Raw genomic sequence first — 24031 nt, 5'->3', positions numbered from 1 at the left:
TGTTAAGTGTTGCCTGAACGATGGATCCTCCTCGCCGTGTGCTCCTTTCAGCTGCAACGGGGCTCCTCCTCAAATTCAGCTCTTATGCCCATGCCTGCAACACAGTTTGTAATCCTGCAAAGCACTTTGAGGCAGAATCAGTCAGCAGCAACAGTTTCAAAATGGGAGAGGATGGAAATGCTGAAGTATAGAAACACGCCTGGAATTGTGGTATTTTGAGGCTCCACGGAGCAGCTGCTGAGCTGGGAGGTCCAGCAGGGGATGCTTGAATGTGCTTTGCCATCCTTTTCCCCAGGACAGTGCAGCGGTGCCCCATCCATGGAGGTGCCCCAGGCTGTGGATGGGCCCTGGACAACCTGAGCTGGAGGGAACCAGCCCACGGAGGAGGTGGGGACCGTGAGGACCCTTCCAACCCAACCATGCAGTGGAGTCTCTGGTTTTGCTTTGTCTCCAGATGCCCCCAGTGCTTTCACCCACTGATGCTCCCCAGTGCTGCATGTGACACTGCCCAGCCAAGTGCAGCGTGCTGCCAGAAGGGCGTTTTGTCCTCACAGCCCCAACCCCTCTCAGGAGCTGGCTCACAGCCCTCATGATTCACGTGCTCCAATTTCTCACTCCCTGAGACCCGCACCATCCAGCAGGAAGCGGTTCCCAAACCATTTACCATGTTTATGCTTTCTCAGCTCAAGGACGGTCCTCCCTTATCCCCTCACCCTCTCCCTGCCCGGGAGTGAACATGAAATAAAGGTTATCCTTGGGGACAAAAACAGACCACGCAGTTCAACAGCCGTGTTGCTGTTTTGATACCTATCTCATCCCCTCCCCAGCCTCGGCGCACTGCTGGGCACAAAGGGGTGACCAAGGCGCAGAGCTGCTCCACCCCTCATGCTATTTACACCAAACACGTGCCCCGTGTGCAGAAGGTGCATTAAAAGCGGGGCAGCAGCTGCAGCGGGGCAGCAGCACCGGGGCTGTGTGCAGCGTGTGCATGCTGCAGGTGGGGCTCAGCCTGCCCAGTGCCCCCGAAGGGGCGGCCAGAGCCTTTCCTGCACAGCTGGATGGGGACGGTGCGGACGGCGATGGCTCCAGCACTGCACAAGGTGGGTGAGCACCATACTGGGGATGGGACCTGGGCTGCAGATATATCCTGAGCCAGGTGCCTGCAGCTGGGTGGGCTCAGAGTGCGGTGCTACTTATGGCTTCTCTCCTACTGCAAGTACAGGGGCAATTTGGGAATCATGGCAGCACCCAGAGGTACAAATAACTCTGCTGCATCCCCACTGTTTTAGCCTGGTTTTTGTGGCCGTAAGCGTGGCTGTGCTGAGTGTTCTTGTGTGACCCCCTGTGTTTTCAGCCTGGTGCTCTGCCTGAGTCCCAGCCTGGCTGCTCAGAGCAGCATGAGATGCTCTGCAGAGCTGAGCTGGCCGTGCTGGCTGGGCTGAGCCTAAGCAGGAGCCGAACTGAGCCAGCACGGTGCAAGCAGACTCGGACCCGGCCCCCTGCATGTGGCACTGTGGCTGTGCCGTGCTGTCCCTGGGTGACCCCCCTGAGTCCAGAGCAGAGAGGTTTGTCTCTGCACAAATCCACAGGTGGGATCCGAATCTCTCCGCCCTCTCCTGGCTGAGTGAGCACATCTAACATGATATACTGGAGAATTAAGGTGTGTGCTAATTGGCTGTATCCTTCTGGCTATTAGCTGCCTGGCATAACTCCGATGGAAACAAGCGGGATGTGGGGCTGAGCCCGACGGTAACACCAAGGAAAATACCTCTGCTTTCTCCCTAGGAGGAGCTCAAACCCTGCTCATGGCGCTGTTCTGAGCGCAGCCATTTCTACTGCCAGTGCTTTTGCATACAACGGTGCCGGGCCGCCTGGCTGGGCTCACGGGGACGTGGGGAACAGGGACCTGCTGGGGGCTGAGCCCCCAAGGGATGGGGGCTGTTCTGCCCTTTCCCTTAGCAGGGAGAGGTGTTGCTATAGGAGGAGGTGCTCCGGGACCTCACTGGGCTGTGCCAGGGCGGCACTTTTAGTGGGGTGCCGTGTGGGATTAAAGCTCTTTGTCCCACAGTGGTGCTCAGCTCCTCTCCCGTCACCGTCGTGGTCACACCGGAGGATGACACGTGGCACATCAGCGGCTCCTGTGCGGGCGGTGGGCCATTCGTGGACTGGGACCAGATGCCAGAGGTGGAGCAGCAGGCAGATCCCCCAGAGGACACACTCAGCCGGCCTCCCAAGGAGCTGAAGAAGCTGGCGAGGGAGGGCTGCTGGGCTGCCAGCCGTGCGCTGAGGGCTGCAGCTTACCGGCACCTGTGCCAGCGCGTCGCCTGCCGCCTCGTCACACCCGATGCCCTGGTGTATAGGGACGTGGCTGCACGGCTCTTCGGAAAGCACGGCGCCAGCTCCCACCCGCTGCCCGACTTCCTGGCAGGCTGCTCCCTGCCCACGTACTGCCTCAACATGGATGGGGTCACGGCGCTGAAGAAGATCCTCATCTGCGTTGGCAACCTGTTTCCTGACATCACCTACAGCCCGGCGCTGCCCTCGTTGGTTGCTTTGCTGCTGCACTACAGTGAGGATGAGGCTCAGTGCTTCGAGAACATCTCCCGCCTCATTGCCAGCAATGCCCCCCACACCAGCTACATCGACCAGTCCTTCCTGGCTCATCAGGCCTCCTGCATGACGTTCGGGGACCTGGCCAACAAGCACTGCCCGGCAGCACACAAGCTGATAGCCAGCACGTCTGAGAACGTCTTTGAGGTGTACTCTGAGTGGCTGTCGTGGCTCTTCCGCGACCTCCCCTTCAGCTACGCCATCCGCGTCTTTGATGTCTTCCTGCTGGAAGGGCAGAAGGTGCTGTACCGCATCGCCCTGGCCCTGCTGAAGCAGTACCGGCTGTCGGTGAGCTCTGCCGAGCAGGAGGGGACCGACACCAAGGCAGAACTGCAGGTCTTTGTGCAGAACATTGCCCAGCACGTCACTGTTGACAAACTCCTGGAGAGAGCGTTTGGCATCCGGCTGTTCTCCCGCAAGGAAATCTGGCTGCTGCAAATGGCCAACAGGAAGGCACTGATGGAGAGGGGCATCACCATGGTGCAGGGCAGGTAGGAAGCCGGCCTGTTTGCCCACAGTGCCAATGATGCTCTTGGGGTAAAGTGGGTCAAAAATGGGTTCTATTGGACATGGAGCACAGGGGAGCTCCAGCGTGTCTGTTGGCTGTGGTTATGCTGTACAGACACTGCTGGGATCGTGCACCCCCTGTGGCACATAACGGCACATTATGGGTTCACCAGCTGAGCACTGACACACTCCTCTCTTTCACAGGCAGTCCTTCCACCTGGCTGTGGACATGCAGAGCTTCAGCTCCAGCATTGTATCAGCTCAGGAGATGCGCATCATCTGGTCCTGGATCCCTGAGCGCTTCTCCCTCTTCCCCCCACTGCTGCTCTTCTCCACCTCAGAAGATGGGTGCAGCCTGCAGAGGTGAGCGTGATCTACCGGGCAAGCTGGGTCAGATGGACAGACATAACATTGGGTAAGAGTTACTGGTATAGAGAGGAGCAACTGCAACATCTGTGGGACATATCTGAGGTCTCCTGGGGACGCTCCTTGAAGACCCTTTGAGCAAGGAGTGCCTTCTTCAGTGGCACATCGTGCTGAGGCTGCACAGAGCAGGCCAAGCTCAGGTACCGCCCACAACGGGGGAGACACCAAACCCTCCAAACTCAAGCTAAGAGAGTCCAAATGCCATAGTCAATGCCCAAATCTGCAAGAAGTGAGGGAAGTGCCAAGGACCCGGTGACAGCTGCAGAGCAAAGGGCATGGGGAGAGCAGAAACATCCCCACAATGCTCCATGCTGGTCATGTCAATGACACACAGCTCCCTGCTGCATGGCGAGATGGTGCAGGGACTGCCTGGCAGCTGGACGCTGCCCACTACATCAGTGGCCCGTGGTTTTCCATGGGGTTTATTTGGGACTGCTGTAATTCTTGGCATAGTGTCCATGCTTGCACCATGAGCATGTCCTCAGCGCAGGGGAGATGAGTGAAGGCCACACAGCAGCATGTCCTGCAGTTTCACCTTAGCACAGCGGCAGTGGGACTCACAGGGCGGGTGTCAGGCAGGAGCTTGGGCTCCAGGCGGATGAGAAGCACATCCAGAATAAATGCAGGAAATAAACTGCTTGGGAAACGGCTCCATGGAGTGTCCCCCCGAGCCTGGTGCTGAGAGTACATGGGTAGATTTTATGTTTGGATTTATGTGAGTTATTGCCTGTGCTGCTGAGCAAAACTGATGCCTTAGAAGTCCCAAAGCCAGCTCCCCAATGCCAGCACCAACAGAGGAGCTGCCCAAGCTACGTCCCTGGGCTCAGCCCTGCACCAACGCAGCCTCATTGTGTTTTAAAACTCCCAGGTTTTACTCATGCTGTGAAGGTTACGAACCGACGGTGCTGCTCCTAAAAACAACGGAGGGGGAGGTGAGTATTTCTTGAGCAGGGAGGTGGGCTGTGCTGTGTGACAGCCCCCTGCCACCAGTGCTGGCTCCATCGCTGTGCTGCAGGGGCACCAAGAGGCAGCTCAGACACTGGCTAAGGGGGGGGGGCTGCTGGTAAAAGAGGAGTCTGTGAGACGGAGAGAGGCCATGAGAGAGGCGTTGTTGTACTTGGAGACTAAACCACGAACCCTTTGCTAAGCAGGCTTCTCTGAAGTCAGCAAATGCTTTGCCTTAGCGAGGACTTCCTTTCAGTGCATTAAATGCAACAATCCCTCCTTGACTGCAAGAGCAGCCACACAAGGGAAATGGAGTGAAGTAAGGACAGCTCTTAAAATATTTGAAAGTCGTGGAATAACTGCAGAATTACCTGAGCCAGGCATCTTCCCAGGGACTTTGAGAGTGGCTCATAAACTCATATTTTATGTCTGCACTCTCTATCAAACAGCAGAGGCAAGCTCTGTAAATGACTCAGCCATCCTAGAGATTTATTGGCCAACAAGTCCTGACCTCCCACCCCCAGCATTCAAGTGCAGTGAAGAGAGAAACACTGCTGCCCCCAGGGCCTTTTGCAGACAAGGAAAAGTGACTTATAAGATCTTGTTTCCTGCATGTTTTAGCTCATATTCTCCTGTACACAGTCTCAGGGAGAGGCAGAGCCTTTGCTGTGCTGAGCACACAAGAGCTGGCCTCAGTGGAAGCTTCCACTTGTGCTCCCTGACAGCTCCCTGTGCTCTCTCCCAAAGGTGTGTGGGGCGTTCCTCTCCTCTGATTGGAGTGAAAGGAAGAAGAACGGGCTGACATCAGGCTTTTTTGGGACAGGGGAGTGCTTCGTGTTCACTGTAAGTCAAATTTATGCTTATGGGCTTGTCTTCCATTGCTACTTTATTCCTCTAAGTCCAGGCACGGTGGCACACCATCCTTTAGGATGTTCTGTTAGAAAAAAAATGGAAAACTATTTCCCAGAGCATCCTTAAGGGATGACAGTGAGACAGTGTGTGCTGCAGGGAGGGATCCTGAGCTGTCCCTCCCCTGCTGCACGTGGTGGTTCACAGGCAGCCATGCAGTGATGCCCCAAGGGCTTTCTCCTGCTTCCCAGGTGCGCCCGGAGATGGAGAGGTACGAGTGGGTGTTCATCAAGAAGCCAGAGCTGGCCAAAGCCATGCCACGCTCGTGCCAGCGCTCACCATCACCCGTTCCCACTCCTCCGCTCAGCTCCTCCCCAGACAGCCGCAGTGCCAGCCCCAACCTCCTCACCGTGCCTGCACCGCAGAGGAAGGGCCGCCTGTCCCCGTTCCTGGCTATCAGGCATTTCCTCCTGCCTTCCAAAACAGCCTCCATGTTCATGTCCGGCTCTCGGGAAGGGATCGTTATCGGTAATTACCTAATGGCAGGCACCTCTGTCAGCACGCAGCTGCTTTGAAAAGAACTTCCCCTCCAGGTTAAAATCCAAGCTGTCCATAAGGCAAAGACCTCCTGTCTTAGTAAGACCCCTGAAGTCATAGAATCATAGAATCACCAAGGTTGGAAAAGACCTAAAAGCTCATCCAGTCCAACCGTTCGCCTATTACCAATAGCTGCCACTAAACCATGTCCCTCAGCACAACATCCAGTCTTTCCTTGAACACCCCCAGGGTCGGTGACTCCACCACCTCCCTGGGCATCCATTCCAGTGCCTGACCACCCTTCCTGAAAAGTAATACTTCCTAACGTCCAGCCTGAATCTCCCCTGCTGTAGCTTGAAACCATTCCCTCTGGTCTTAAGTCAGGGGAGATGAAGTCAGTCCGCTCTTCCTCAGGTCAGCAGGAGAATGAAGGGCTGCACAAGGGCACAGATGCCCTTTCTGAGAGCTCCAGAGCAGGTCCCAGCTGAGCAGGAGCTCTGCATCCTAAACCTCCCAGCCACATGTGGCAGCCATGCCCTTCCTGGCCCTTTCCTCTGCATCTTGAATGACGGAGGGCCACAAAGATGGTGAAGGGCCTGGAGCATCTCTCCTATGAAGAAAGGCTGAGTGAACTGGGTCTGTTCAGCCTTGGGAAAAGAAGACTGAGAGGGGACCTGATCCAGGTCTATAAATATCTGAGGTGTGGGGGGCAGAATGGCGAGGCCGGACTCTTTTCAGTGGTGAGTGGAGACAGGACAAGGGGAAACAGCCGGAAACTGCAGCATAGGAAGTTCCGCACAAACATGCGCAAGAACTTCTTTACAGTGAGGTGACGGAGCACTGGAACAGGCTGCCCAGGGAGGTGGTGGAGTCTCCTTCACTGGAGATGTTCAAGACCTGCCTGGATGCCGACCTGTGCGACCTGCTGTAGGGAACCTGCTTTGGCAGGGGGTTGGACTCGATGATCTCTGGAGGTCCCTTCCAACCCCTACAATTCTGTGATTCTGTGATTCTGTGACTGAGAGGAGATGCGGGTGGGGAACAGCTTGCAGAAGAGCCAGGCACAATCCCTGGGGCAGATGCACCATCTGTCTGTGACAGCTCTGTGGTGTGGCCACAAGAAATATTGCTGAGAGATGGGTACAATCCCAAGACCTGGCCAATGCCTGCTGGGGCAGCAAAGGGTGACCACAGATCCCAATGCCTGGTGTGCTTTTGCAGGTGGAGGGGGAGGCCAAGCATTGTCCCTCGATGCCAACCTGCTCTGGGGACGCACGGAACCCTGCGAGACCTTTGACAACCCTCCGCTCTGCCAGGAGAACTTCAAGGTGCAGCTGCTGGAGGTGTGGGGCTTCCAAAATACTTAGGTCCCATGGGGTCAGCTCCTCACTGTGCTGCTCACCAAGGCAGGAACAACACGGCACCAGTCATGGCTCCAGCATGACTGCTACGATCCCTGCCAGCAGCTCTGTGTGCCTCTGCTCGCCGTGCTCCCCTCCACCGTCACCGGTCATGGTTGCATGAGGAGGGCCATGAGTGTCAGGAACGAGACTCCTCCCACAGCTCAGACACAGCTCCACCTGCTCTGCTCCCATTCAGGATGCTAGAGGGGAGGCAGGTCACTGTTTTCTATGCTTCCCAGGTCTGTTTGTGGCCAGCAAAGCAGTCGCACCACAGCACAGGCAGCCTGGGGTGGGAATCCTGAGCCTAGACAAAATCCAGCACCAAGGTACAAAGTTCACCATAAGAGCTTTCCACACCTCAATTCTCACCCCAAGCCCAAGTGCCCCCTTCAACCACGTGTGGGTCCTGCAGCCCCCGAGGTTACCAGGACTCACCTGGGCCAGGCACCAATCCCCATCCATCATGCTGCAAAGGACTTCTTGTTTGTTCTTGTTCCAACCTGCTGACTGGAAAGCAGCAAGGCACTGCCTGGCATTTATACCTCTGCAGCCCACGCAGCCTTCTCATTTTCGTGTTGCCATAATGACAGCAAAGAGCTGTAAAATTGTATGCTGTTAATATACGAGCCTTAATGAGCATTTCCTGATTACCTGGCTCCAGACTCCTCAGTGTTTCTTGCTGTCTGACACCTGCTGGAGATTCTGTCCAGCTCCACATCCCTCGGAACTCCCTCTTTCCTTCCACAAGGCCGTTTCCCTTCCGCAGAGATGTGCAGGATGCCTGGCAATGCACGGCCCTCCATCAGCCATCCAGCCTGACCTTCCCCTCGGGCTCCAGCACGCTGCCTTGGGAAGGGCAAGCAAACACAGACACAAGGACTGCTCTGCAGAGCCCTGGGTGTGCTGCAGAAGCCTGCAGGTCCCTTCAGTGCCCTGCCTGCTGTGTACGTCAGGTCAGAGCTGTAAATCACAGTGACTGTTGGTGCCACCTTGCTGGTAACCTGATGAGTCCCTGCCATGTCTAAAGAGACGTTGCACTACTTTCCTCCCTATGCTTTCTTCCATTACTGCATAAAGCTCAAAATTCTTGGAGAATAAAAAAATAGCAGCGAGGCTTGGTGGCTCGGGGGACTCCTCATGGGCTATGAAGAGCTTTCCTAGGGGCTCAGCACCGCCCTGAACCCAGCACTGCCCTGAGTTCCGGCCCCGGCCCCGCCCGCGGCCCCGCCTCACAGCGCCCCCTGCTGGCCGTTGCCATGGCGCCCGCGACGCCATCGTGAAGCGGTGGCGATGGCGACGGCGACGCCGGAGGAGAAGGAGGCGGGGAGGCTGGAGCTGCGGGCGGCCATCGGCTTCAATGGTACCTGCATTACCTGGGGAGAGGAAAGAGAGGGGTTGTGGGGGTAGCTATGGGGGTATGGAGCAGCTTGGGGCAGCTGGAGGGGGAAATGAGGCACCATAGGGGCAGGTGGAGGGGCTGTGGGGCACCTGGGGGTCACGGGGGGGCAGGTTGGGGATAGGTTGGGGGGCTGTGGCTGTATGGGTGCCTGGCCAGGAGCAGAGCTGTGCACCACATCCCTGTCTGGGGGCAGGAGCTCAGGGAGAAGAGATACAGGCTTCAGAGCAAGCAAACTCAGGCTGAATAGAGGGATTCGCTGCTTATTTATGTCTAATTGCCCAGCTTACTGGAATGAGAGAAGCTTCGTTTCAAAATAAAATCAAATCCTCTTGCACAAAGGACAGCCAAGAGCAGCCCTGTGGCTTGGCAGTGGGGTCAATAATTGGGCTTTGCAGCTGCCCAACGTCCTGAGAGATTTGCAGCTGCAGAGCTGGTGAGGTGGCCTTCACAGACCTGCAGCTGCTCACGCAGGACCTGCTGTGATGAAGGGCTCCGTCCTGAGGGCCGGGTGGATCTCCTGGTAGCAGCAGAAAGCACAGCTCAACCTCTGTAAAGGGCGACCTCAAATTGCATATGGGATTGTGCTGCTCTGGGTGGCAGCTTCTTGGTTTTGCCCTCGTTGTGAAGTCTAAGAGTTTGGGGAAGCATGAGCAGGAAGTCCGCCTGCAGTCCCAGGGTGCTGACAGGCAGCCTCGTGCTTTGTCCCTCGGCAGGACACATTGCCTCGGGCCTCATCTGTCACCCTGACAACAAGCACCTTCTCTACCCGCTGGGATGCACCGTGGTTATCCAGGACCTGGCCAGCAAGAAGCAAACCTTCTTGCACGGCCACACCAACAACGTCTCCTGTGTCGTCGTGTCAAGCAGTGGGAGCTACGTTGCCTCTGGACAAGTCACCTTCATGGGCTTCAAGGTGGGCAACCCTCGATCTTTAACCACATTACACTGTGAAACATGGGGTTCTCTCTGAGCAGCAAGAGCACTTTGTACCTGTTTTTAATTTTGATGGAAAACGGATGGCTGTGTGGTGGGAGGGCGCTGCAAACAACGGGGGATTGAGGCTGCTCTGCTGTTGGATGTGCCTTGATGTTTTGGCACAGTATTAAACGCTCTCCCTAGGATCAGGGTAACTAGATGGAGGGATTTCTTAGTCCTGGTCCTTTTTATTGAAAGTGTTGTGAACATGTGGCAGCCTAAATCCCATTAGATGTTAATTAGTAAACACTGTCACACTTAAAGTTGTTAATGGTTTAATTTTTTAATGCTTATTTGAAAAGAGCCTGAGGCAGTGGGAAGGAATCAGTTATTTGCTTTTTCAGCACTTTAAAATCTCAGTCAAATACTCTTCCAAAATAGGTTTCATGTAGTAAACCTTGATTCTGGAATGAATCAGAGCTTCTAAGCTGGAAATTGGAGTAATACTTGGTACAGCACCTGATGTGAAGCATATCCCTATTGCAGTGCACTGGGCTGAAATAAGCTAACCTTCTGCTGGGCTGCTTCTGAGAAACTCCCTTCCTATCAGAGCGTTTCACAGTTAATGCTCTGGCTCTGACTTCTGCTTTGGACTGCAGGCAGACATCATTCTGTGGGATTTTCAGAAGAAGGAGTTGCTTGCCCGGCTGTCCCTTCATAAGGGTAAAGTTGAAGGACTGGCATTCTCTCCGAACGACCTTTATCTCGTGTCACTGGGAGGCCGGGATGATGGCAGGTAAAGGTTTCCCCTTCCTGAGGAATGATTCCTGCCAAGTTGCAGGGCACTGAGGGATGTGCTGAGGGGATTCCTCAGGACTCCTCCTCCTGGCACCCTGCTGACGTCTCTTCAGAGCATCCTGTGTGAGGGAAGCTGGGTTGGCACGCCGGTGTGTAGGGCAGGGAAAGATGAGGGGAGCAGCTAATTCTGAAATTGGCTTTGTCACCCAGAAATGATACGACAACTGCACTGTTGTACGGTCCTGAAGGACTGTAAGTGGAATAGAAGGCCATTTTAAATTAGATTCTATGTAAGATATTTCACAGAATCACAGAACTGTAGGGGTTGGAAGGGACCTCCAGAGATCATCGAGTCCAACCCCCTGCCAAAGCAGGTTCCCTACAGCAGGTCACACAGGTAGGCATCCAGGCAGGTCTTGAACATCTCCAGAGCAGGAGACTCCACCACCTCCCTGGGCAGCCTGTTCCAGTGCTCCGTCACCTCACTGTAAAGAAGTTCCTTCACACATTGGTGCAGAACTTCCTATGCTGCAGTTTCTGGCCGTTTCCCCTTGTCCTGTCTCCACTCACCACTGAAAAGAGCCCGGCCTCGCCATTCTGATATTCATATTCCATATGATTTGACTCTTGCTCGGGAGGAGGAATCCAACAGATGCACATCCCCACCTCCTTAGCAAGAGATGTAAGCTGCGATTCCATGTATTTGTGCAAAGGTTTTTCTTGGATAAACTGTCTACAAGGTGACTTTTAGTGCTTATCAAACTGCAGGGAATCAGTCCTTAGTGCTTATCCTTTTGGGAACAGACTGCAGGAAGAAAAGTTTTGGTTTTTTTTCTGCTAAGTTTTTAAGTAGCATTAAAAAGCAAAGTATTTTAAAGCCTTTCCTTCTTCTGCAGCGTGGTTGTGTGGGATGTCCCCAGAAGAGAGGCTGTCTGTGGGAGCCCTGCCTCGGCCCGGAGCGCGGGCAATGTGACCATCGTGCAGTGCTCTGCCTGCAGGGACGAGATGTTTGTCACTGCTGGAGTGTAAGGCTGTATTTACTACAAGAACCCCTGTGAGGAGAAAAAACCCATAGGCCTGTCTCCTTTTTCAGAGCCTTTACTTAAATAGGAGGAATATTAAACATCACTGTGCTCGTGGTTTTGCTTTGTTTTTCTTCTCAGTGGGCTGATGGATAACCAGCAGCTTGTCTCTTCAAAGCATTTTTCCTTGTTCTACACATAAGAGCGTGCTTTCAAAGCAGCACACACCAACCAGCATGCTTCATTTCTGTTCTTTACACTGGGATTTTTGCTCAGAGGGAATCTCAGCAGTCCTTAAAATATTTAGTTCCCAGTGTTTGCACAAGAAAAGCAGTCAATGCACAGCTCCAGGCAGCGCCCCATTAATGGAAGGAGAATGATATCCTGTGAACTGTTGGATCTTCTCCTGTCCTTGGCAATGTACAGCTGGTCCCTGGCCTGTAACACAAGTTGCTACAAGAAGTCACATTTCCCATGGATCTGAGGCAGCCCCCATGTATCTACCCTGACTTTTAAACCTGCCCAGGTCCCGCAGTTCCCTTTAAATCAGGGAAAGGCTTCAATGCCCTTGGCTGCAGTTGCACTTAGAAGTGTTGGTCTTTGCAGTCGTAAGACTCTGTGAAATACAGGGGTGACAGCAGTACTGTGTTGGTTCTTAGTTGTCAATCCAACTGTGCTAGAAAATAGTTGAAAGTGCCTGGTGCTGCTCATTTGCTGTTCTAAGAAGCAGGGTTCCCACCGTGCATGTCTCTTTGGGGAATTAATATCCAGGTTATTACGTGCTTTCCCCATAATTCCAGTATGAATTTTTGCTGAGCCTTTAAGATTTTTGGCTTATCTGGAAAAAAAGTTACCATAAGAGACAGCACAGAAGACAAAGGATTGCTTCTGGCCTCCCCGGTGTTGTTCTTTTTCCTCCTGATCAAAATTGCAGCATAATGTAACCTCATAAAGGTTGTTTCATTCTCCTAATAATGATTGAGCTGGGATATTTCTGGCATCCATTCCACGCACGGATTTGGTTTTCCTCTGTGCTTTCCTTTAGTGAGACCATTCGAGTATGGGAGCTGGATCTACCAAACAGAAAGCTCCGACCAGCCGAATGCCAGACAGGGCAGCTGAGAAGGGTGATCACAAGCCTTAAGGTGAGCATCAGCCACAACGATTTGGCTGAACTAAGCAGCTCTCTGCAGGGTAGAGACAGGCTCTGAGCTTTTATAGTGATGCTAAGAATGCTAATTATGACTGCATGGTGGCACTGTGGTTGCTACACGCTGGCTCATGGCAGATGGTCTTCCACAGGTTCTTTATCCTGGGAAAAGTCTTTTGAATGCTTCAGAAAGGAAGCAGCGTGCACTTTAGTCAGGGGCTCAAGAGAATTCAACTTTTGCTTCAAAGTATTTGGTTGGAAAACATTTTACACAGATCCTTGTGAGTGCTGATGTGAGAGCAGTGGCTGTGTGCCCTGAGGGTAAATCCTGGCAGTGTGCTGAAATAAAGCTATTGATGCAGCACAGAGGTAGGCTTGGGACAGGAGCCTCAGTATCTGGACCACAATCTCTTTTTTCACTCTTCCTTCTAGATAGCAGATGATGATAATTACTTTTACGTTGGCACATCAACTGGTGATGTCCTGAAAGTGAACACAAGGAACAAGCTGATGACTGATTTTGGGCCTCAGAAGAAGTTTTCGTTGGTGAGTAGAAGCTCTGTCACTTGCATCGTTTTCCTTATCCTCCTCTTTATTAGTGGCTGAAATTAGGACAACCTCCAGGAGAACCATCAGAAAGCTGGTGCACAAGCTCACATCCTTCACAGAGGATGAGTGGAATGGGAGTCAGTGTGGCTGTGTGTGACGCAGTGATGTTCAGGTGAAGGGAGCACTGTGAGCTGCTGAAACAAACAGAATGGGAGCACAGCTGCGGAGGGGCAAGGACCAGAGTAAAGGCAAACTGAAGAGAGAAAAGCTGAGGGGAGAGAAGAATAGCCTCTGTCCTGTCTGTGTGCTTCCTGTGTGCAACCAGAGAGTCGTGGGATCGTAGCTGTGCCAGCAGAATTGCCTGTGGGTTAAGTGGGTCAAGAATGGATTCAGCTGAAAAACAGCACCTGCAGCAGGGCAATTTTTGCAGCTGTGTTATTTACAGGAGGGCCTCACAGTCAGTTATGAGCACAACTGGCTGAAAATACAGTAAAAACTCACAGGTGAAGCATGTCTCATTTTTTGTTAAACCTAAAGATATGGCTTGGTATCAGTTACCCCCACTGACCTCAGAGATGGAAATCTATATGCTAAGAGTTGCAGCGTCAGTGACTCGTGTCAGGATTTATAGGGATGAGTTTCCTCTGCAGCCTTTTAGTGCCAGCTCCCAGTGCTCTTGTTGGCCCTGCTTTAGGCAAGGAGAGCTGGGCTGGATCAGGGCTCCCGAGGTTCCTCCCAACCCCAGCTGGTCTGTGGGTTCTCTCTGAATCCTCGTCTCCATCACGACTTTGTTATATCACTTTGTTGATAACTATTCACCAGTACTTCATTTAAAGCAGTGCGCCCTACATGCACCAGGCTTGCCGTACCGAGTGCTACCATCACAGCCCTGTTTGAATAGTTAGGTTCAGTGGGTCCTCCCAGGCTTTGCTGGGATTTCTGTGGCGCTACTGAGAAATTAAAGTGTAAAAACTGCTTCTTTTTGGCTCCTGTTTTGAGAGGTTTGGTCTTTTACCCTTTTCCCACAGCACTTGACATTACGTGGCTGTCTGTGCTCACAGGCTGGGCTCCAACTGACGTTATTTGCAGATTTCAGTGTTCCATACTTTTGAAAGTCAGTCCCCAGAGTCTGTGTGTGTTGGCACCTGTGGAATACACAATTGGGTTCTGCTTGGAAGAATCTATTTGAGTGACTTTGCTCAGCATTGCAAGGAGCTCTGGCAGAGCCTGCTATCTAGAATTCAGTGCTTCTGGACCACATTAAGGTTTCTCAGCTAAAACATGATCTGTGCTCTTTCCTTGTTCATTGCTATTATCTGTGCTCTCCCATCTCATGTTATTACATTATTATTATTATTATTATTATTATTATTATTATTCTACCCCTTATGACCGATCCCTGTAGTAGCTTCAGCTTCCCCACTCACGAGGCAGAGGTCTTACTGAAAATAGCACTGTAGATAACACAGTTAAAGAGTTTATGGTAGTGCTTACGCACAGCTGGGACAAAAATGAAAAGGCTGTGCAGCGTGCATCGGCTCTATTGCTTTCTGAGTTCTGAGAGCTCAGCCTCCTGACCTCAAGGTTCCTTCAACAAAGTTTCTTTGTTTGCCTGCAGTTGGGACTTGCAGATCTCTGTGTAATGATCCACGGACAGGAATGTCTTCTGGAGGAGGAGCTTTTGGCCTTTTGTTGGCAGAGAGTTGTAATGAGAAACCATGGGCAACAGCTAGAACGCTTGCTCTTGATTTCTCTTTATTTGTTGCTGTGTTTGTGGCTTTTTGGTGGAGGGGATGATACAGAAAGAATTCAAACACTTTCCCGAAATATTCCCTTTCACAAGGTTGAATGTATTTTGTGATTCTATTAAAACCCGTGAAAATCAGTGAGCAGAGAGAGAAGCAATAGAGATGGAAGTGCTGAATATACTGCTGGAGAAATTGTGCTAGAAAGAAGCAGGCCTTGTTTGGGGTAAGCACGAGTCTGACAAAAAGTTTGAGAGAAAATCATCAGTAATTCCCAAATAAAAAGCTGTTCTGGACTCGTTTATCCAGACCTTCTGACCTTTGCTTTTAACACGCTTACATATGAACCCAGTCATACAGACCTACATAGATACCAGTCACAGCTTCTGCATTACCAGTGCATGCCCACCTCCCTGGGACTCCCTGCAGCCAATGAGGCCTTTAAATATTCTCACTGTTTATCTATCTATTCCAGAAGCTTGGAGAAGTCATCATACTTGGTTTTCCCACTTGCTTTGTAGGAATGTAAGGAGTTTAATTCTGTGTGCATGCTAAGTGACAAGAATGTACGCATTTTGTTTTCCTGATAAATATTCATCACACTTATGATTTCTAATGCACATTAGAGCTCTTGTGGATACATCTGTGCGGTTTGCTGTCCAGCAGTCATCCTGCAGTGTTTTGCATCCATCTGCAAGGTTCCCATGTCCTGGCAGAGGTCTTGGTACTGAATATCCCTTCCCTTTTTAAACGCTGGCATGATTTCAGTCCTATATGTAGTATTACACGCACAGCCTGGAGCACCTGGCTGCAGCCACACAGCATTCTGAACTCCCTTGCCTTCTGGAGTGGGGGAAATGTGCCAAAAGCCTTTGAAACAAACCCTCACAGAAGATACACGCACCTTTGAGACCATCCCTGAAGAAGCAATCAGCTGGGGTTGTTAGCAGGAGGCAGTGCAGGACAGCCCAGGGCCTCTTAGTGAAGAGCAGAGGCTGAGGCCAGACCTTCTTCCCATCCATATGAAGAAGAGCTTTGGAGTATCGCTAGCTTCAGCTGGCATTGCTTGTAATGGTGAAAAGCTGAAGAAAAACAAGACCTTTCAACATGCAAGAGGCTGACAGGATGCTAGGGAGAAGGTACAATCCCACAGTGGATGTCACAGCTGTCAGCCAGCCCTGGGGATGAGACCTGAGCTACCAGGCAATAACCCAACTTACATCTTTTTACTTTGGTGGTAGGCAGTGGCAGCTAGGTGAGAGAAACCGTGTGTGTGCTTTGGCAGGGGGAGAGGCAGGAAGACATTCACAGTGCGGGGCTATTTGTGGTTTCCATCCAGCATCCTCCTCTATCGTGTTACTCAAAACGATGCTGCGTGTTTGGACACTTCTGCTCATAGGCTCTTCTGTCAGGTGCTCATTTCCTCCCTGCTCTCTTCCATGACTCTTACCAATGCAGTGTCTAACATGGGAAATTCATCAGGATCCCAGTGCAAAGCAGTGTTGTATCATCAGTGAGAGCGTGCTGGTGCACTTTTATCTCCAGCTGCTCTCAGACCCACCCTCATACTTCCAGCTCTCCCTTCCTGGCTGCATACCACAATCCCCCTTTCTGCCCACCCAGTGCACATCCCTGCACACAAACTGAATGTTGTCACTGTGCTGTCAGCAAGCCCTCTCGGTACACAAATCAGCTCTAATGTCTTATGACAGAAGTTTCCAATTGTAGCACAGCCTTCAATATCAGAAAAGTATTTGTGCAGGTAATTTTTCAGGTAGAAAATGCAGCATTTATCAAAGCAGAAGTGTTCCCAACCTTGTTTTCACAAAATGTAGTACATCGTATTGCTAAACCTAGGAGCAGTGATGGCTTCTTTTTCTGCAGAGCTGTGTGTATTCCATGAGATGCAGCTCTACCTGTGGCATGTAGCACTTAGCACCAACAATTCCCAGCTCCCTGCCTCCCTCCTTTGGAACCACCCTCGTCGCTTTGCTGCAGTTCCCCCTCCAAAGCTGTATGTGTGTGGGCATCCCTGCAAGCCTTGGCAGCAGCGTCACCAGGGAACTACAAGACAGTGGCGTACCCTGAAACTCCATCCTGGAGTAACCCCACGAGGAGCAGGCCTTGAAAGAGGGAGGTTAGCTGCTGCCCAGTGAGGGGGAGGTGTGTATTGAAAACAACTGTGGTCGATCTTAGAGAAACGTTGCCTTTAGATCTGAGAACGTGTTTACTGTTCAACGTGATCTGAAGTTGTCTTTGTTTCTGTTTTGAAGAGGAGTGGCACGTTTGAAGCAACTTGTTTCACATCTCAGTGGAGTTCAGTGCATTGCTGTCACGTCTATAAATACAGTTTTACCATTCATTCCCACTGCAGGCTTGAGGAGCTGTAGGGTAACCACTCAGATACAGAGTGAGATGCAGGACTGCAAATGGATTTTCAGTAATAGTCGGATATTTTGCAAATAAACAAAATATTTTAACAAGGTGGACTGGATTTCACAGAGCACCCGAGAACTCTGCGAGAGATCAGAGTGGGACAGAGAGCAAGTATCCCTGCGGGGGGGGAACACACAGGCTGTGCTTGTGCTGGCATCTTTGTTTATCATCACACTTCAAAGCTGCGGTTGCCTTTTGTAAAAGGTAAATAATGAATGGCGATATTTTTAACCTGGGTTACCCTCTGCATTTCCCCTACAAAAGGACTGCCAGTGTTATAAAGCAGAGCTCTGGCTGCATCGTTAATGTGAGCTGCATGAATAACGAGAGCAACTCCCAGAGCTGTGTACTTGTGGGGATTCCAAGAGCAGCCAGGAGAAGGAAGAAGCACAGTTACTAAACCTAGCCTGAAATCAAACTGTTTTTGAGAGCTTCACAACCAATCCCGGTCACTTTCAGGTGTTCCTTTTTTTTCTCTTGATAATTCCTGCTTCCCTCCCACATTATGAGAACCAAAGAGAATACCTGCTCAGCCTCAAAGTGGCTCTAGGAACCCTAATTAGCAACAAGCAGAAAGCGGTAATCAGGTCAACTATGGACTCACAGGTGTGATTTTCAAGGCTGCCACCAGCCGTAGAGCTGCGCCCTCAGGGCACAGGTAGGTAAAGCAGCCTGCAACAGAAAATACTGCAGAACAGCGGATCCAAAGATAACAGGGGTTGGTAAAACGCTGCCGATGCCTGGTCAGAAATTTTGCAAAGCAGAGTTTGGAAACAGCTCTGCTTGCAGATCGTATTTTTAATTAAAAACACTCCCTTTGTTCTCGTGCTTAAGCAAAGAATGTTTGCATGAAACCTGGCTCCCTGCCTGGCACTGATGTGGGAGCACAGCATCCAGTGCCTCCCAGTGATGGCCGTGACAGCAGTGGGCTGCTGCTGCTGGAGGCAGGCTCACAAGTAATTGCAGTGAGTGTAAATTATAAATCAGGATTGGTTTTATGCCAGTTGGTCGGGATTTCGTTCCCTGCCATCCACGTAGAGTTGATCCCAAGGTTGCTCAGTCCCTGACCTGCAGTGCAGGCACAGGATTGAAGGAACACCAGGCAGAAACAACCGAGAGGCCTTGGTGATTCTATGGAGGATAAGGAATTCATCTATTTTAGGCAGCTATCTACATATTGGTGTCTTTTTTTTTTCTTTCCATTAAAAAATAGAAGCAAGAAAACATCCTTTGCTTCTGCTTGTTAGGAAAACAGAGCCAAAGTAATTTGTCCACATTCAGCAGTCTTTCTCTGTAGCTTTTGCAGCATCTTTTCTAATAGCATTGACCTCTAAATAGCTCAAATGTCACGTCTGTTCTCTTCTGTCTTGATTTCTTTCTCACATTCCTTAGAGCTTCATTCCTTTCCACAGAGAAAACGGACACTTTCTGGCTTTCATTCTTTTAAACACGCTGCAGTGTTTAATCCTGAAATACACCAGGGATGGGCCAGATTAATGGCTGAAGAGAACAGAAGTGCTGGGTGCTACTGCTTAGATTTCAAATGCTGGCTCCTGTGTATATTCAAAATTCAGAGGTCAAGTACCTGGCAATGATTCCCTCCTAAAGTATAGATGAATCATTATTCTGATTTACTTGTCAGCTCTGCTTTGAGAATCCACGTCTTTTTGCTGTGACAACACGAAGCTCTGGGATTCTTTGTCCAGAAGAAACCCCACCAGTCACAACTTGTGTTCTCTATGAGCCTGGACTCAAAGGCAAACATCATAACGCTGTGAAAGTACATCCTGTATGTGTGGCTTTGCAATGGAACTTAGGTTTCAGACCAAGTTTTTGTGGCTCCTTTGTTTTCTTTCCTTTTTTTTCCCCCTCCCTCTCTCCCCAGAATGTTTTGCTGAGTGAGAACAACAAGGTCTGACCCCAGAGAAATGCTCTCACCCCTTTTGCAGCCACTTTGCGACTGTCAGAAATGGTCAGTAATGGATCTGTTGTCTGTATATGGCAGACCAACACTACTTGAGGAGGGGAAAACAGCAGCAGGCTGACTTAGTGAGGCTGGAAGCGTTGTGGCAGGGCTGGGGATTGATTTCCTTCCAATTGTAGTGTGGTACTTCAGCTGCTGGAAAAGCATTTCTGCTTTTCCTAATGGCTGACCCCCTGTGGGTTTGCTCATCTTAGCTAATAGCTGAAGCCTGTGCTGATGGGCTGACTGATTTCCAAAGCCTTTCTGCCACAAGTGTGTTTTATCAGTGGTGTGTGTGAGGTGGCACGGGATGCTTCAGACACCGAGAGGGGCCTGGAATGCAGGGGGTGCATCCTAAGAGCAGCTTTGCCAAAGGGTGCTTAGGCTGAGTTTCCTCTTCTGTTGTTTTCATCCTTCTGTTGTTCATCTATAAAGAACCAGTGGAAGGCAAAGTGGAGGTACTGATATAAAATGTATATATTGCTTGCTGGAGCAAGGTAAGGATGTGTAAATTCCTATGTGGTCCCAACTGCGCAGAGGGCTTCGTTTTGATGCTGTTTACCTTAAACTCTCCCACTGTAGATGTTCATATATGCCTGTAATTAATAACTCTTTTCTTCCCATTCCCTCCAGAGAACCATTCTTCAGTCTGAGTCAGTCAGAGTGCTGATAGAGCCATATGAGAGCGATGTGGACACTGCCATGGGGAGCATCATTAAGGCACCACTGAGTTATTCAGCGTGGCTGTGTTTGCAACTGCTTCCATCCAGTTGTGTTTTAATCCCCTTCTCTCCTAGGGAGTCACGGCGTTGCTTTTGCTGAAGACAGGAGATGTAATAGTTGGCACTGGAGAAGGGACTGTGGCGCTCTGTAAAGGCTCAAACTACAAAGTGATGAAGTGAGTCTGCAGGTGGGGGATCAGAGGGGTAGAGATGATGGCTGTGCAGTAAGGACCAGTTCTTCCTATGGAATGGCACAATCCAAATAAGCCTTGGGTTTTTTTCAATCCTACAGACAAAAACAGGTGTTCTTAATTTGGATGTTATGTTTGCAGCATAAGGAATTTGAAGCAAACTGGAAATTTCTGGGTGCTTCTGCATTACATTGCCCTACTCGTAGCTCATTTTAAATGACCGTTGTCTCCTTGTAGGCATTAGGAGTCAGATCCTGAACTGATGTAAAGGGGGACAGGTCTGTTGAAGTCAGTAAAACCATGATTTACTTACATGTTCCCTTATGCCACCTGAGGAAGATGAGTATTTGCCATTTAGAAAGTGTTTGCTGGAGAAAGTGCTCTCACTGATTTCACAGGAGTGTCTTAAAGCGCTGGAGTGCTCGCAGGGCTTTCTTCTGCATATGAAATAGCTGCAGGCTTCACTTTTCAGTGGGAGATTTGAAAATCAGGCTTGCAGCTAGTCACTGCATTGTTTGAATAGGCAACTTCAGCACACAGCTCAGAAGCAGCTGAGCTCTGTACAGGTGTAACCATCCCACGAGTTCTAAGCTGAACGGAGATGTTGTTCAATGTGGGATATTTAAGTGCACTTGAGCAAAAATAAATCCTGCTTTTTCTTACCAGGACCATTCAAGTTCAAGGTGGTGTCACTTCCCTGACACGCAGAGGTCAGGGCCACCAGTTCTTTGTGGGGACGAAGACGTGCCAGATCTATCGGGTTAACTACACGGCCTTTAAAGAGGAGCTGATCACCACCTGCCACAGTGAGGCTGTTCACGACATCGTGTTTCCTTCGTGAGTACAGCTGGCTGGGATGCTTTGGGCTGCCAAGGGAGCTGCAAGTAAGGTCAGGAGCCAGTTGTTTCCTTCCCAAGCAGGGAACGGCAGCTTGATCCCAAAGAGAATGTTGATTTGGGGCATGGTGCTGCGTTGCTTCTTGATGCAGCACAGATGATCAGAGCTCGTCAAGGTGTAACACAGCGGACAGGGGAAGTGCAAAATGCCCTCCTCCCTTGTCACCGGCCTGAAAAATCCACTTACTTCTAATTTAATGAGTAAATCACTTGGCGCTTCGAGGTAATGTGATGCTGATGATCCCAACTGGTGCATCTGTGTCACAGAGGTGCTTGGATGAGCAGGCTTTAGTGATGAATGTGAGGACTACGGTTCCATATCTTTACATGCCTGTTTTAAACATCTTATTGGTTAGCTGCTCCTGAGCAGTGCATGTCACTGAGCAGGAAATACAGGCTTAATTTCCCTGTTCTGGTGTATTTCAGGACGCCTAAATTGCTGATGCTGTTCTGCTTTGTAAAGCACCTGCACAAGCTTGGCCTGAGAGAGGCTGCACTTTTGCTGGGCCGATTTTCCCTGTCCTGCCTTGTCTTGCTGGTGATTTTGAACAAAAGCATACGGTGCTCTCTAAATTTCACTCTCTGTCCTATCCAGAGGATACGTGCTTTGGTCGTCTTTGTGCATAACTGATGTATTGCCTTATGCCAGTTGGAGTTAATCTCATCCTGCAGAAAGCAGCGGTGGTGGCATAAAACCATGCCCAAATGTCTCCTTTTGTTTGTTGCTTATTTTAAGAGCTCATTTCAAAGAATTCAGCCCCACAGGTTTTGAAATGTTGCAGGTCTTTTTTATTCAAACGTACCAACTATACTATGAAAGGCTTTTACCATTTCCCCTATTGCCTTCAGCAATGTTAAATAGGAATCACCCAGTAAGCAAGATAAAAAATGACATCTTTACAATGTGAGGCTGCTGTTGGTCGTCGATGTCAAACCTGGGCAGTCAGCACCTCTACCCCCATTTTCTCTCTACTGTCTACAACACTTCAAGTTTTGTAGGGATTCCATCTGGGAAATCAGCATCCCGACTTCACTAAAGCAGGGAGATTTCCTTTTGCTCCATTCGAAATTCACCATACACAGGTGCCAAACCAGGGGAAATCTTTGTGATAAAGGTCTTTCAGTCTTAATGATGGTGATCCCTATTGTGTGGATCACAGCTGAACATCAGCAGCAGCTGAGCTTTAAGGGATGAGTTAAGATCTGATGCAGAAGCTGTGCTCTCCTCTCATTAGCTCTTCTCTCTGACCACCCCAGTGGGACTTCAGACTTGTTTGCAACCTGCTCCAAAGATGACATTCGGGTATGGCACACCACAGAGAACAGGGAGCTCCTCCGAATCGTCATCCCCAACATGACCTGCTATGCCATAGAGTTCATGAGGGATGGCAAGAGCATCATTTCAGGTAACGGGCATTCCCAGCCCATGGGTGAGTCCAACCTGTAAGAGTTATCTAGTGTAATAAACGTCATCAGTACGTGAGAATGAAGACAGGCATGAGCTGGGAGCTGTCGCAGGTGATTGCTGTGACCACAGGCCTCTTTGCTAGCTGCTGGTCCAATGGATGTTGCTCACAGAGCACAGATCCTGGCACCGTAGTTGCAGGATTATGGGGAAGGGGAGGTTCCTTGCTTGAGATGTGATCTCCAGCAATCCAGAACTTCTGTTGGGTCTTATTCAAAAGGCCTAATTCTAAAATGTTAACACTGACGTATGGAGCAGACTAATCTATAATGTACGTAGAGCAACTTTGGCATAAATTTGGTGCCTGTTGCCATGTTCAGGTTGTCTACACAGGAACTGCTGCAGTTCTAGAGTAGCAATGCTGCCCCTCTGCTATTACCAAACCAGTTTGAATCATAGAGTCATAGAACAGCCTGGGTTGAAAAGGACCACAGTGCTCATCCAGTTCCAACTCCCTGCTGTGTGCAGGTCACCAACCAGCAGCCCAGGCTGCCCAGAGCCACATCCAGCCTGGCCCTGAATGCCTGCAGGGATGGGGCATCCACAGCCTCCTTGGGCAACCTGTGCCAGTGCCTTACCACCCTGTGTGAAAAACTTCCTCCTCATATCCAACCTAAACCTCCCCTGTCTCAGTTTAAAACCGTTCCCCCTTGCCCTATCATCATTCATCCTCATAAACAGCCGTTCCCCCTCCTGCTTATGAGCTGCCTTCAATTATTGGAAGGCTGCAATGAGGTCTCCCCAGAGACCTGACAGTTTGCCCTCAGCCAGAACCAAGAAAAGCTATTAAATTTTAATAGTTTATGCGAGGCTACACAGTATAAAGGAACATAATAAGAAAAGGGTTTGTTTGTAATGGAAAGTAACGACAGCATGAGGAAAGACTCTGTGCCTGGATGATCTGTTTCTTTTTGTTCATCAGCTTGGAACGATGGAAAAATCCGTGCCTTCATGCCAGAGAGTGGACGGGAAAAGTATGTCATTAACAATGCCCACAGCCTGGGGGTGACAGCGATCGCTGCTACTAACGACTGTAAGCGGATCCTCAGTGGAGGAGGAGAAGGGCAGGTAATTTCTTGCTTTGAAAGCCCAGAGCAGCTTTGTGCCTCATCACAGGACCTGGGAATTGTCTGAAACTGCTCACTCAGAAAGGAGCTATTCTGAACTTACACTTGAGCAGAGGACCGGGTTTGAAAGCATTAGCCTTTGATACGTGCAAATCTCTTGTTCTCAGAGGGTTTCCTATGAAACAATGCCCCGATTTCTTCTGGCATGTTAGTCTTGAAAAATCATTCTAATGCAGAACATGCTCTTAATCCTTCCTCGTTTGTCTCTCCCCCATTTGGCTTATCTGCATTAGTCACTGTTTGCAAGCCTGCGTCTCACTGTGTTCTAGCACAGATTTGCTTTCTGTCGTTTCTCCTGAAGCCAGTCAGATACAACCTGTATGAATTCAGTTAACAGCACAACATTCACCTTCTGTGGCTGTGTCGTCTATGGGCA

At 50.4% G+C, this 24031-nt stretch overlaps 2 protein-coding genes across 2 annotated transcripts in view; both read left to right on the top strand.

Moving 5' to 3' along the window:
- Nucleotides 1–983: 983 nt before the first annotated feature.
- On the top strand, nucleotides 984–8384 carry LOC122186949 (TBC1 domain family member 24-like). Its single transcript, XM_042884031.1, has 7 exons — nucleotides 984–1100; nucleotides 2069–3101; nucleotides 3322–3480; nucleotides 4412–4475; nucleotides 5236–5331; nucleotides 5589–5865; nucleotides 7096–8384. Exons 1-7 carry the CDS (start codon nucleotides 989–991, stop codon nucleotides 7239–7241), a joined length of 1887 nt encoding a protein of 628 aa, XP_042739965.1. The 5' UTR covers nucleotides 984–988; the 3' UTR covers nucleotides 7242–8384.
- A 183-nt stretch (nucleotides 8385–8567) lies between these two features.
- The window catches only part of CFAP52 (cilia and flagella associated protein 52), a 19579-nt gene continuing 4115 nt past the window's right edge, over nucleotides 8568–24031 (top strand). The window contains exons 1-10 of the mRNA XM_042883766.1: nucleotides 8568–8637; nucleotides 9390–9589; nucleotides 10251–10387; nucleotides 11286–11414; nucleotides 12457–12556; nucleotides 12994–13107; nucleotides 20052–20152; nucleotides 20834–21004; nucleotides 22321–22469; nucleotides 23451–23596. Coding sequence (XP_042739700.1) covers nucleotides 8568–8637; nucleotides 9390–9589; nucleotides 10251–10387; nucleotides 11286–11414; nucleotides 12457–12556; nucleotides 12994–13107; nucleotides 20052–20152; nucleotides 20834–21004; nucleotides 22321–22469; nucleotides 23451–23596 — 1317 coding nt within the window. The remainder of the gene's footprint in view (nucleotides 8638–9389; nucleotides 9590–10250; nucleotides 10388–11285; nucleotides 11415–12456; nucleotides 12557–12993; nucleotides 13108–20051; nucleotides 20153–20833; nucleotides 21005–22320; nucleotides 22470–23450; nucleotides 23597–24031) is intronic.

This window comes from Lagopus leucura, unplaced genomic scaffold (assembly GCF_019238085.1).
Source record: "Lagopus leucura isolate 7727_CA_CO unplaced genomic scaffold, USGS_WTPT01 Super-Scaffold_100040, whole genome shotgun sequence".
In the NCBI taxonomy this organism is placed as follows: domain Eukaryota; kingdom Metazoa; phylum Chordata; class Aves; order Galliformes; family Phasianidae; genus Lagopus; species Lagopus leucura.
This window is presented reverse-complemented; position numbering and strand designations above follow the sequence as displayed.

What these genes read in the sequence shown, in the direction of transcription:
- LOC122186949 (XM_042884031.1), top strand. Translation starts at nt 989, where the DNA reads ATGCTGCAGGTGGGGCTCAGCCTGCCCAGTGCCCCCGAAGGGGCGGCC. An exon ending in ATCACCATGGTGCAGGGCAG is followed by an intron (nt 3,102 to 3,321) that starts GTAGGAAGCCGG and finishes TCTCTTTCACAG; the next exon opens with GCAGTCCTTCCACCTGGCTG. An exon ending in GGGAGTGCTTCGTGTTCACT is followed by an intron (nt 5,332 to 5,588) that starts GTAAGTCAAATT and finishes CCTGCTTCCCAG; the next exon opens with GTGCGCCCGGAGATGGAGAG.